The 13416-nt window shown below is 36.3% G+C and overlaps 1 protein-coding gene across 1 annotated transcript; it reads right to left on the bottom strand.

The window, feature by feature from the left end:
- Nucleotides 1–11050: 11050 nt before the first annotated feature.
- LOC111899631 (heavy metal-associated isoprenylated plant protein 26) lies at nucleotides 11051–13030 on the bottom strand. Its single transcript, XM_023895474.3, has 2 exons — nucleotides 12872–13030; nucleotides 11051–11658 (listed from the first exon to the last, which is right to left on the bottom strand). Exons 1-2 carry the CDS (start codon nucleotides 12953–12955, stop codon nucleotides 11275–11277), a joined length of 468 nt encoding a protein of 155 aa, XP_023751242.1. The 5' UTR covers nucleotides 12956–13030; the 3' UTR covers nucleotides 11051–11274.
- Between the last annotated feature and the right edge of the window lie 386 nt (nucleotides 13031–13416).

Genomic DNA, 13416 nt, shown 5'->3' with positions numbered 1-13416 from the left:
GAAGGAGGCGACAACCTCCTGCTGCCGGTTTCTGTTGCTTTCTGATGAAGACGAAGATAAAGGGGGATGGAGGGGCCTCACAAGTAGCAGCATAACAACAATGGAGGGTGGTGGAGGGGCTGTTTTTGGTGGTGGCAGTGAATGGCGACGAGGTGGGAAAGGGGTTCTGAGGGTGGCTTTTCCTTCAGTTCTTCTTCTTGTTTTCGAGATGGAATCGAAGAGGGAGAGCTGGGCTGGTGGTGATGTGTTGTGTGTGTGTGTTACTGAGAGAGAGAGAGAGAGATAGAAAGAGAGATAGGGAGAGAGAGAGAGAGAAGAGGGCAAACTTTTATATTTATTAATAATAACGATTTAAAAAAGTAAAATAAAAATAAAAACTAAATTCATTAAGGGTATAATAGTCATTTTAGTTTGGACGGGAACCAAAACTGCAAGCAAACTAGCTCAAAAGGACCATCAACCCAAAAACCTCGTGGTTTGGACCAAAACCCCAAAAAAATGCATACCACAAGGACCATTTTTGCAATTATGTCTTAATTTTATTTCATAATAAAAAAAAATGACTAAAGGTCGATTTTGGATTTTGAATGTCGGATTTTAGAATACATTGTGCGGACATTAAAAGAATGTATTTTGAAATTTCAAAAACATGTTTTGATATACGGATAAACAAATCCTAAATTTCGAGAAAAATAATTTAGTGATCTTACGAAATGATAACATCTATTAAATCTTAGTAAATATGCTTTAAATATAAAAGCTCTTTTATATAGATATATCCATTACGTTAGGCTACAGAGAGTATTGTATTTTGGATTTTGGTACATCTTTTTTGTAGCCACTTAAATGCTACATCCTTTTTGCACTCACTTAGACATTACATCATCTTTGTCAAACTATGTAGAAATTTTATCATATAAGAGGGTGGTTTGTAGAGTTTGAAAATAAAAAAAATAAAAAACAGAAAAAATGACAGTTGATTGGTTGGTAGGTGGGGTTAACTGAGAATTAAACTCGGTAGATATATGTCGAGTAGGAATGTCGAGTAGCCTCTAACAAGGTTGTAGCATGGTATGTTGAAGCAGGGCCGGTCCAAACATATATGGGGCCCGGGGCGAAAAGAAAAAACATGTCCTTTAAAGACAAATATAATAAAGATTAAAATAATGTCATTTATTTTTCATTATAAACGCATTCAATTAACAATAACAAACAAGTCAAATTGTTTATCTTTTAAGTTAGTTTGAGTTTGAACCAACTTTAGGCCCTAAAAATTATTTAGAAAATATTTTTTTATATATATAAACTACATAGCCCGTACATTTTGGGCCCCCTAAAGACGTGGGCCATGGACGGTCGCCCGGATTGCCCACCGTCTAGAACGGTCCTGCCACGTCGGATATACCGAGCACCTTTCTAAGACACTACGTGCAGTCTTATTGATAACATCTATTTCTTCTAAAATTCAGGATTGGTCCAAGTCAATTTAAAACTTGGGGCAGAATAGAAAAATACAACCCTTTTTCAACCTTCAAATCGGATGGAATATATCACAACAATTTAAAACAACTAGCACATAATCTTTTTTTTTTTTTTTTTTTTTTTTTATAGTATAAACTTAAACAATGTATAAAAAGGATTATATTTATTCCATCTTCATCTGTTCGTTTACATCAAAAATTGTAATCTATGACACCCAAAAGGGCAATATTTTAGTTTTAGAACTAATGTAATTAGCATAAGACCAACAATATGAAAATTAGCAAAATAAATGAAAGCGGGCATAATCCTAATTTACTAAATTGTGAGTTTAGTACATCAAAATTGATCCCTCCTCCTATCCTTTTGTTTGTTTTTTCTATTTCAATTTACCTACATCAAAATAAGAAATGAATAGAACTCATAAATGAGAAAAAGTTACAAAACAACAAATGTAAAAAGGGTTAATGCATTTAGGTTAAAGAGAATGATGTCACGTTTCTTCATAAAATTGTAGTGTCACGTAGACGTCACCTCACTGTTTACCATAAAAGTGTGGTTTCAAATTACACACAATGAGTGATGACACACAATGTTTTTTTTTTTGTTTAATAAATAAAAATTATATTGTTAATTAAAAACATAATATTTCATTAATTAGATTAAAATTAAAAATTCCATTACATTGCATAACTTTAAAAACCCTAAAAAAATTACAAAAGTAAACTAGAGAAATTACACATACAACTTAAACACACACACACAAACGATTAAAAACTTGGAAAAAAAACTAGATATTAAAAACGATTAGCATAACGCTTTTTTTTTGAGGTTATGGTGTTTCTAGTATGTGTTTTTAGTTGGTAAGCTTTTTAGAGGATGACATTTTTTAAGATTTTGGAAAAAAAAAAAGATGGTAAAATATGAAGTGTTTGTGAGTTATTTTGGTTAAAATGGATATGTATTTACAGTGTTAGTAAATAAATTAATTAATTTCAAAAATTTGACAATTCCAAACGGTAACAAAGGGGCAACCAATCAAAATTGCTCACGTCTGCTCCCGTAGTGTTGCCCTAACCACACCCAATCCCCGGTCTAGGGGCGGTGTTTTGGTCTAGGTGGCATTGGTGGTGCGGTAGAGACTGTAACCACTCCCAATGGTCTTAAGAGAAACAAAATATATTTTTTGAACGACAGAGCAGATATTATATAAAAACCAGCCGGTAGTTGGAAACAAACTAAGTAGCTTACAACAATCGAAAAAGGAAAACAAAAAGCTACAAACCACATCTAAAAACAACAAACAATAAGCCAAATGAAAACAAAAAATCATTTACATGACTTTCTTTATAAGCATCGTGAAAGTAACAAGAAATTGAAAGCAATAAGCAAGGCCGACAACAGGGCAAAAAACCACAACATGATCAAAACTGTCCATAATGGAAAAAATCCATTAGCCATGGTATAGATCATCCCAAAATGAAGATCAAAACCATATAAACCCTTCCACCTCAGGAGCAAAACATTGGAGAGACACACATGCAAATCAGGAGCCAAATGAAGCCAGGGGCAAAACCGTTCACATGGACAAAAAATCCATTAACAAGGTAAAGAACAACCCAATGAAGTGCATGAAAATACTATCACCGGACCAACCTCCAAACAAACAGTGTATGGTAGTTTTTCGGTTTCTTGCTCGCCCATTTAAGTTTTTGCATTCTTGAAAATTATTGTGAAGTCGTGCAATTAAACTGTTTTGTCCTGACTTAGCTACGACATGGTCAAGAGCTTGCCACGATATGGTGGACGTGGACTTGTTGACCATTGACTTTTGTTGATCGTTGACTTCCAACCAACTTAACCTTGGATCAAACTTGTAAGATTTGGATTGTTGTGTAGCACCCAGTTCCTGGTACGTAAATGTTATTTGAGTATTTCCTTTCTTTTAGCCTTGGACTCGGCGAGTCATAGGTCCGACTCGCCGAGTGGATGCGGGACCCGGGACACGTTTAAGTTGGCGACTCGGCGAGTCCATATCCTGGACTCGGCGAGTCATAGCTGTCGGATGAAACCCTAAGTTTCAGGGGTTTGCACCATATTTAAAGGACTTATCAGCCCCAAGCCGGCCCCCATTGACCCTTAAAGCCCTGTATCTCTCGTTCTAAGCTATTCTTTGAGAGTTTGAGGTTAGTGTGTGTGTTTTTGAAGGTTTGGAAGGAGGAAGGAAGTAGATCCAGGAGAAGGGAAGCCATCCAGGCATTATTTGTGTTCTTCCAGCAGTTCCTTTGAGGTATAACCCGTTTTCCCCTTGATTCTATGCTTAAAACTTCATTTGGGTCCTTCTTGGTCAAATCCCCAAGCTTGTATGTGCATTGTATGTCGTAATAAGATGTTTGGCCTCTGGATCTAGGCAAGATTGAGCTCCAGGAGCTTAGATCTGTTAGCTTTATGGCCCCATGTTGCTTGTTAGCCCTAGATCTACCCTTTTGAGACATTTTGAGCCCTAAAATCCATATTGGTGAATATCCACACTTAAAGTTGGAAACTTTACGTGTGATTCGTGTCCTAGAAGTCCAGATCTGTGAATGGCATGGACTGGAATCGAGCAAATCTGTGTATTTAGTGGATGCATGGCAACGACTCGGCGAGTCGTTCATATGACTCGGCGAGTCTGTTCGCGAGTCTCCGAGTTTGTCCCCTTTTCGTAGTGTCGAGTGAGCAGTGAGTCACGGGGTGTGGCTCAGTGAGTCGGAAGCTTAACTCATCTATGGAGGTACTCGGCGAGTCAATGCCCTGACTCGGCGAGTTCAAGGCAATCTCCTTAGATCAAGAACAGACTCGGCGAGTTGTTCATACAACTCGGCGAGTCTCAGCATAAGTGTTCTTCGGATGAAGATGGACTCGACGAGTTGTTCATACAACTCGGCGAGTCTTAGCATCAGTGTTCATCGGATGAAGATGAACTCGACGAGTTGTTCATACAACTCGGCGAGTAGGATGAAGGACTTGAATATTGGTTAAGAAGGTAAACCCGTCGAGTCGTCGCCTAACTCGACGGGTAGGACCGGGATTCAGGGCAGTCGTCTGGATAGGGACTCGGCGAGTTGGAAAGCCAACTCGGCGAGTCGGGTCAACTGAAAGTTGACTCTGACTTTGACTTAGGGCATGGTCAGGGGTAAAATGGTCTTTTTACCCAAAGGTCAGTGCGCAGTGTTTGATTGGGTATATTGTGGGACTTGCAGTCGGAGGATTTCCGGAGCAGCAGCAGTAGCAACAGTAGGCAGTCAGTTCCCGATCAGATCAGCAGCTACTTCGAGGTGAGTTACCGTCCAGTAGCGGTGGGTCTAAGGCCACAACGCCGACCCACCAGTAGGAGACGTATGGTAGATGATTGTCTTTGTGATATCATCTAGGTTTACTACTACCTGATATGTTATATGCTAGCATGATACGTTGTATGTGATAGTAGTCGAGTTCGGTTGTTAGGACCGACGGGTAGTCAGACACCCCAGATACGTCTGACAGTATATGATGATATGTTTGCATGCTGACTTGTTATGTTATATGCGATAGAGGTAGTATGAGGGGACCAGTCCCTGTGGTCGGTTGTTAGGACCGACGGGTAGTCAGCACCCCAGAATGGCTTGACATGGGTAGTCAGCACCCCAGAATGGCTTGACACGGGTAGGACGACACCCCAGAACGGCCGTACCGGGTAGTCAGGCACCCCAGCATAGCCTGGCAGTATGTATGTTACGTGTTTGTATGGTATGTGGTACGACGGGGGAACTCACTAAGCTTTGTGCTTACAGTCTTCAGTTTTGGTTTTAGGTACCTCCTCATCTAGGGGAAAGGAGCCGGCGCGGTAGCAGCATGTCACACACACACTCTCCGGTTTCCGCATTTACGAGCTTCACTGGGATTTGTACTCTGATATTTTGATTGAATGTATGAATTGGCTTTTAGACATGGTTCACTTGTGTTATGATTTGATCAGACAATGTTTTTAGCTTTTAATATTTTCTAAAGTAATGTTTTTAAAACGAAATTTTTGGTCATGAAAATTGGGTCGTTACATGTTGATTGGGGATTAATCTTTGTATAGTGTTAGCCGGTTCACGGGTTCGATCGACATGAGGATTTGAGAGTGTTGTTGTGCTTTTCACAGTCTTTGATTCAAGTGAGTTTCCTCACTATACTATGTGCTATGATGTATATCCTTGAATGGTAGGATAAAATGGGTGATGATATGTTGGTTAGAGTATCAGTAGGTCGATGATTGTCCACTTGAGTGCCCTAGGGGTTGTACTTAGTCGTGTAGGATAGCTTGAGAAATATTGATCTAGGCTTTGTTGCATGTTCCTTGTTTGGTTGTGGTTCTATAGTGGAATCACATATTCGAATGTCTGTCTCACCTCTTATTATATACAACTATGCATTCATTTGGTGATCTGCAGTTGTGGCGTATCATGTTGTATAAGACCTTGTATGCGGTAGTGGTTGTTAGACATGTAGACTAATGTAGACAGTTGTCTGTGTAGTTAGATTATTTAATTGTTTGTTTGTTATATATGTTGACATATTCTGTGGTGGGTTGAGGCGGTCTTGTTTTGTGTTGTAGGCCAAGATACCCATGCAGGCTAGCAGTGTTTTGAAGGCATGGGAGGCGGATCAGTCATGGACTGAAGGCCAATGTGTGTATGCTTGTATGCATATTGTGGTGTTGTATTTTAGGAAAAACTCACTAAGATTTGAGTTACATTTGTGGATTAAATGTTTTTCAGGTACTATCGACGATCGTGAGAAGGCAAAGGTATGATTGTACACACTCATAAGCACCATTGGAGTTCCGCATTTATGATATTATTATGATTTTCATATAATTGTATTTTGAACATATTAATTTTCTTAACTTGGGTTTTTTATGAAAATAGTGTTTTACCTCAATTAAAAATCAAAAATTTGGTTGTGAAAATGAGACGTTACCCTAACAATCAGTTAGAGTTGGACAAAAATATGAAGTGCATAAGGGTATTTATAACAACCCCTATAAACGTTGCTGCTGCGCACCGACCTCTATCTCTGAGCCAAACCCACAATTAACCCAATTAGGAACTAAGTTCAAACTCTCACTCATTAGGTCTAAAGGTAGCCCACTAACCAGCCCATCAATAAACTAAAACCCGTTGGGCCCATCAAGGCCCAATAATAAATGGGCTCTCCCGAGGACCAACTCTCAAATCTAATGGCAAGCCTAATCCAAGGGCTCAAAGCACACACACACACACACACACATATATATATATATATATATATATATATATATATATATATATATATATTCCTTTGGTCCAAAACTCTAGTGCAACAAGCCCAAACTCCAGGCCCAACACTCAACGCCCAAAATGAGAATTAGCCCAAAAGTCCACAATGAGGTTACGCGGGGCGTGCCTCCCTTGGTACGCTCTACGTACTTACGAATCCAGATTGACCATGGGGGACCCTTGGTCAGTACGCGGGGAGTACTGGAATTACGCTCAGCGTACTTCCCAGATTCACTCTTTCTACTCATTTGGTCTTAATCCGTTAAGCTATTAACTCAAATTCCAAATATGGACTCCCTAATGGCTCTTACTCCATAAAGTCAGTGACATTAAGCCTTTGCATGGCTGATAAGGTCACCAACACACAGAAATCTCACTCCTCTATCACAAAATGCTCATATCTCATGCATGGCATGATTCCAACGTCCAAGTCTTGATTTTTCATTACATTACACCATTAAATACACTCAAAGGGGTTGATCAAAGTCTCTAAAGCTCAATATCTCATAAAGTCTCCAACTTTGGGACAAAAACCCTAAAATACTTTACTAAGATGCACAAATCAAAAGAGTGAGAAAGCTTGAAGCTTTATACCTCTATATGAAGCTCCCAACATAGATATGCTCAGGTCCAAGGGCCTGGACTCTCACTCCTTCTTCTCCAAAGCTTCTTTTTTACTCCAAGAACACACAAAAACACTCAAAGGCTCTCAAATGCACTCACAAGCTCCATGAACAAAGGTTTAGGGTTTAAGAGGGTTTGAAATTTGAGGATGCCATCCCATTTTTATATATGGACACACCCAAAATTAGGGTTTTCACTTTGTGCCTAGTACCCCCAGCGTACTAGGTGGCTCCGCTTAAAAATCACGCACATGAGTACGCTAAGTGTACACACACGTACGCTCAGCGTACTCAGCTGCCACCTTTCTCAAATAAGGGATTATTCCTGCCAAAATTTCAAACTTCCATTGCTTCCTCGATATAACTCCATTTCCAATGAACCTCATACCCACGGAAAGGTGAAGAGATGCCCTACGCTTCTAGTAACTCGTTGCAACCCCGAGACTTCCTCATGCCTGGGTTGCAGCCCACGAACCCTAATCACGAACGATCTGAAGCAGGATGTTACAAAATGTGTTCCCTTAGCTCCAAAATCGGCACCCCTTGCATTTCAAGAAGAAGCTAGCCAATTTTTGGTGTCTCCTAAACTTCTCTTATATTCATCAAATTGTTATTGATGTTTGTGACTTTGTTTGAGGCATCACACTTGAGGTGTTACGCTCTTATAAGGCCAAGGTCCACAAGCTACAACAAGAGGTAATACTCTAACTAGTTTTTTATGATTCATATATCAAGTTGCATGCTAGTTAGGCTTCAAGCTTTGGAAAATGAATATTGCATGTATAATTATAGAATATTTAGATCCAAAGCATTAGGGTTGTATGTGCACCATAGGGATGTTAGTGTACATAAAACCCAACAATAAGTGCTAAATGTGCATAATGACTGAATGGTATAACCTTGTACTTCATATACTCAATTCAAATCAATCTAACATAAATAAAATAAATAATATACTTCCCAAACATCTAATGATAATATCAAGCTCAAAATTTTCTCTATTTCCTTCTTCAATTCCTATTTTGCCCATTTGTCCCAACAATCACTAGAATCACAAACTAATGAGGTGATTCTTAATGCTAGCTTTCCCAATCTAATCTAACACATCAATCCATACTTATGGATGCCCTTTACATTGTTAACATCACTAGATCAATTCTAACCCCAAATGAAACTTCCATCACAAGATTAATCCAAATAATAGTTGATTCTACCATTTTCATAAGTTTGGGCATCCATGGATGATTTTTGCATCAAAACATCAATAATGGTAATAGAACCACCTAGAGAGTAATCTAACACCAACAACATTATAATCATAAGTAACTATCGTTTTAGGGGATTTCTAGTTCAAACTCAAATCCACCACGGGATGTTAGACTTGATTTGTAAATCATAATAATCAACATAAACTTGTTAGAAATCAAAACCTTAGCCCTAATATGAAATAAAAACCAGATCTAGGCTCATATTCATCTATGGTTTTCAAATTTCTACAACAAAGGGAAGCAAATATACCTTGAAACCCTTAATTTCCTTCACAACTTGTACCAAATAAACCAAAAGAGCTTGAGATTAAATCATAGGGCTTGCTCAAGAAGAAATCGTCATTACACAACCCTTTCCCTCTCTTAATAGATTTCCATTTGCTGAAATTAAGAGAGTAAAGCTCTTATTTTTGACTTTTTCAATTTCCACCCTAAATTTCATGTTTTTGACAAAAATAACCCAAACCTCTAATATATGGGACATGACTTAGAGAGTTAACATTTTACTTCATTTTCCACCCATAATGTGACTTACGAGGTCTAAAGCCATCCAACTGGATTAAATTTCGGTCAAGCTCAACTTTGTCGGTTTTAAACTTTTAAATGCCAAAATATGAATTTATCGAAAATGACACTAAATCTTCAAATTTTTATTTCTATCAATCCAAAATGTTAGTTTTTATTGTTTTTAAATTATTTTATTTATCATTATTATATTTTTTTGAAAAAAAAATCCAGCCATAATTTTAAGATGTTACAATTACCTTCCCATCAGGACGATTTTGTCCACAAAATCCTAACGTCCGAGAATAAATGGGGATATCTTTTCTTCATCTCCGATTCAGTCTCCTAGGTAAGATTTGATCATGTTGTGTGCTTCCATTTGACAAGTACCAAGTTAACTATCCTCCTTCTTAGCTTCTTGGCATTCTTATCCATGATGGCTTTAGGTTCTTTAATTATCGTTTCTTCTCATCCACTTGAATTTCTTCAATAGGGAAGAGTTCCACCTTATCGCCGAGTCATTTCCTCAAATAGCACACATGGAACACAACATGTACTCATTTTAATTTGTTTGGCAACTCGAGGCGGTAAGCTTGCTTTCCAATACGCTCCAACATATTCAACGGTCCAATATATCGCGGTACTACTAGGTAAGAGTTCCACCTTATTGTCATGTCATTTCTACGAGTACTATTAGGTATGAATGTACATTAGCCTTTGTAAACTTTCTTGCTCTATTTTTTAACTTGATTTAATCTTATTTTTTTTAGAGATATGATATATTCTAATCGTTGGGTTTATTTCACCATTGGAGAAAACCATTAAATGACGCCAAAGAATGCAAAGCAACACTACTAAAAGGAAACTTTAGGGCAAACTTTACACCAAGTTGTATTTGTATAGGGGAAAACATATAAACCGATGGATATTATTGGTGAACTTTGGGGTCGGGTTGTAAGTTTTAATATACTTTCGTCTTTTATGTATTTTGAGATTTTAATCAAACGAAACAATAGTGAAATATGATTGTTTGGTTTATGAAGTATTTGTTTTCTCTTTTAATCTCCTCCACACAAGTTTGTCAAAAAAAAATCCATAAACGCACCAAATATGTGGGCTTACCATCATCCACCCATCTCTTCATGTTAACTCGTACTTTTTGACTAATAAAACTTTTAACCAATAATAAAGCAATAATAAAGAGAGAAACTTAAAAATATATGGATAAGACAATAGTTATTTTGTTTCCTTAAGAGATTAAATGCGAAACAAAATTAAATGACAGGAATGGTCCGTATTTAAAAAAAAAAAAAAAAAAAAACACTAATGACAAAACTTGTAAATTATCCAAACCATAGGGACTATTTGTGTAATTTACTCTAAAAATAATAATGAGTTTGTATGACACATATTTTATTAATCCACGGGTTTAATATTTTCGAGGATTAAACAAACATATAAAGTATGACTAGAAGTTTGTGTATTAAAATTTTATAAATTAATGATTTAAAATTCGAGAATTTATTGAGGCGTGCTCACACGTTACAAAATACAAATGACTGTTCTGGCACAAGCTTACAAATTAGTGTAATCAAAAGTTACAACTTAAAAGTATTTGCCAACGATCTCTAGAGTATTTTAGCTTTTATGTTCTTTAGAAAAAAAAAAAAAAAACTTGAATTAAAGAAAAAATATATATTTTAAAGCTAATTCAATGAGTTTTTAATGTTTTTATCCGTTAATTTTATATAATTTTAATGAATTTAAAAGCTTATATCTACTTTTGTCGAATATTTATGTAGAAATAAATGTCCCAACTATTTTTTATCAAACAGATCCATCAACTAATAAATTAAAAATTAAAAAGTTTATACATCTTTATAAGCTTTGAATCACAACGAACAGAATTTTCCTAAAACATAATTCATAGTTTGAACTATTTCTAGCAAAAACAATAATAGACTTTAATAATAACAACCAAAACCATAAGCTTGATAGCCTCTAAGCTTCAAACAAATCTTTCTTTTTTACTTAATAAACTTAATACATAAAGCACTTAATGTATATATTACCACATCACATGATGGCACATGCACCCGTGTTTTCATCACTAAAAGCCGTAGTGTATCGAACCTCAGTCGAGCTCGCACGTTCCAAATGGCGCCCCCCTGGATCTTGATCATACCGCACGTACCCAGCCGGTGCCTTCTTGTCATACACACCCTGAGCATACGGGTGGGCCACCACGTCATATGGCACATAGGGCCACAACTCAACCTTTTTACCAGTTCGGTGAGCCACACGCGCCACAACCTTGTGTGGCTCAACATAGCCCGTGACTGTGAGCTTATGTTGTTTTGGTTCAATGTTTATTGATGTTACACCTTTCATTCCTTCAACGGACCTACGCACCTTCCTTTCACATCCTTCGCAGTCAATCTTTACTTTAATCTCGACTGTCTGTATATCATAGCATCGTACATTCATTTATTTGTATTACTGTATATATATATATTGATGAAGAAAAAAAATACCGAAAATAATACATATTGTTGTAATTAATAATCTTTACGATGAAAAAAAAGTTTGAAAGTACAATGAACAAAAAAATAAAAAATGATATCGACTAAATATTTATTTATGCAACAATGTTTCTTATAGTATCATTTTATCCTATTGACGTGACTAAAAACTTTATACAACTCTTTTATTTGTATCGTATCAACTTTTATAACTTTTTTTACGTAAATATAAATACATATATCTTCTAAAAATTGTCTCTACTCATATATCAATTATTACTTTATGAACATGAGATATTTTGATTACTTTTTGAAATTAAAATTGGTGACTGATGTTAGGTCATTTTTACTAGAGTTGAAGGGCCTACTTGATATCAAAATATCTAAGAGTTGTTGGGGGTACTGTAGTACCCAAAACAAATAATTAAAATCTCTTCAATAATGCAACGACTTTCTAAAATTAACTTCATGTTAATCATTACTATATGTTAATAATTAAGCTACTTTAGATATTATTCAAAACCCATAAGATTGCATTTCCCAATTGCTTGAGTGGATATTCTTAAAAAAAGCAAGTGGGAAATCGCTCATAAGATTGATTTTTTAACAATAATTTTGTGATAAAAAGTTTACCGATTTTATTGTACAAATGGATAAAAAATATGTAACTATATAAATTGATATAATGATAATAAACTGAAACATTATTATATAAATTCATAGAATATTGAGTTGTCAAATAAATTAATAAAGAAATTTGAGTTTCCCGTGTAAGGTATTTGCAAGTAGAACCATTCTCTGTCACTTTCCTCTGATTTTCATGAACCCTAATAAGCTCTGAAAACAGTCAGAGTATCTATTCGTACAACTCGCACTGCATTAGTTACAAATCAATAATAAACAATAGTTCTACTACTTTTGAACTCCAAATGCTACAAACACTTGAGATTCGATTACTAACACGATAAAGCATATTGTAACATCGAAGTGTGCATTCGTGTGTTCATTTTTTTTTATCAGATCCTTAAAATATCTCAAAAGGGGAACAACAACAGCATGATTTCAGTTCATAGAAACTTGAAGAATGACTGGATCGAAATCCGAAAACGAAGTAGCAAATTAAGCTCGTAAGAATTTGTGAAAAAAATTACCTGTAATTGTTTGCGATTTTTGTGGTTATGATGACTTCCGCCTGAGCAATCGAACATGTTAGAGAGATGATCTAGAGCCCCCATTTTTTCTTTCTCTTTGTAGATTATGAGTTACAGGAAGATGATTCTGAAAATTAACCCTTGTCTGAATTTATAAAGGGTCATTAGTTTCTTATTGCCCCCCTTGTACTTCTGTTCACTCTAGAAGTTTTAGTCCCTAAACTTTAAAGCATGTGCACTAAGTTCTTTTTTTTTTTTTTTTTTAAATGTATAAATAATTTTTAGGCTATACCAACAACAACACATGTCAGCGATGTCCAATGCGGGCAATAATGCGTGGTGGGAATATGCTGTTGGTTAGGGTTGTGCCCGCAAATCTGACCTGTTGTTGTTTCAACCACGTTGTACTGTCTCACTTGTCTTTCTTTCCATTGCTATTGTATTGTACACGGAGTCAGCGCACGAATTTTTAATACCGCCATTCGAATTTCCTGTCATAGTGTAACTTTCAGACGTAGTACATTTTTTCTAGTATATGTTATCCT

This window comes from Lactuca sativa, chromosome 4 (genome assembly GCF_002870075.4).
Source record: "Lactuca sativa cultivar Salinas chromosome 4, Lsat_Salinas_v11, whole genome shotgun sequence".
In the NCBI taxonomy this organism is placed as follows: Eukaryota; Viridiplantae; Streptophyta; class Magnoliopsida; order Asterales; family Asteraceae; genus Lactuca; species Lactuca sativa.
This window is presented reverse-complemented; position numbering and strand designations above follow the sequence as displayed.

Coding starts and splice junctions, on each gene's coding strand:
- LOC111899631 (XM_023895474.3), bottom strand. CDS start 12,955: ATGGGGGCTCTAGATCATCTCTCTAACATGTTCGATTGCTCAGGCGGA. Junction 11,659..12,871: donor AAAATCGCAAACAATTACAG/GTAATTTTTTTC, acceptor TATGATATACAG/ACAGTCGAGATTAAAGTAAA.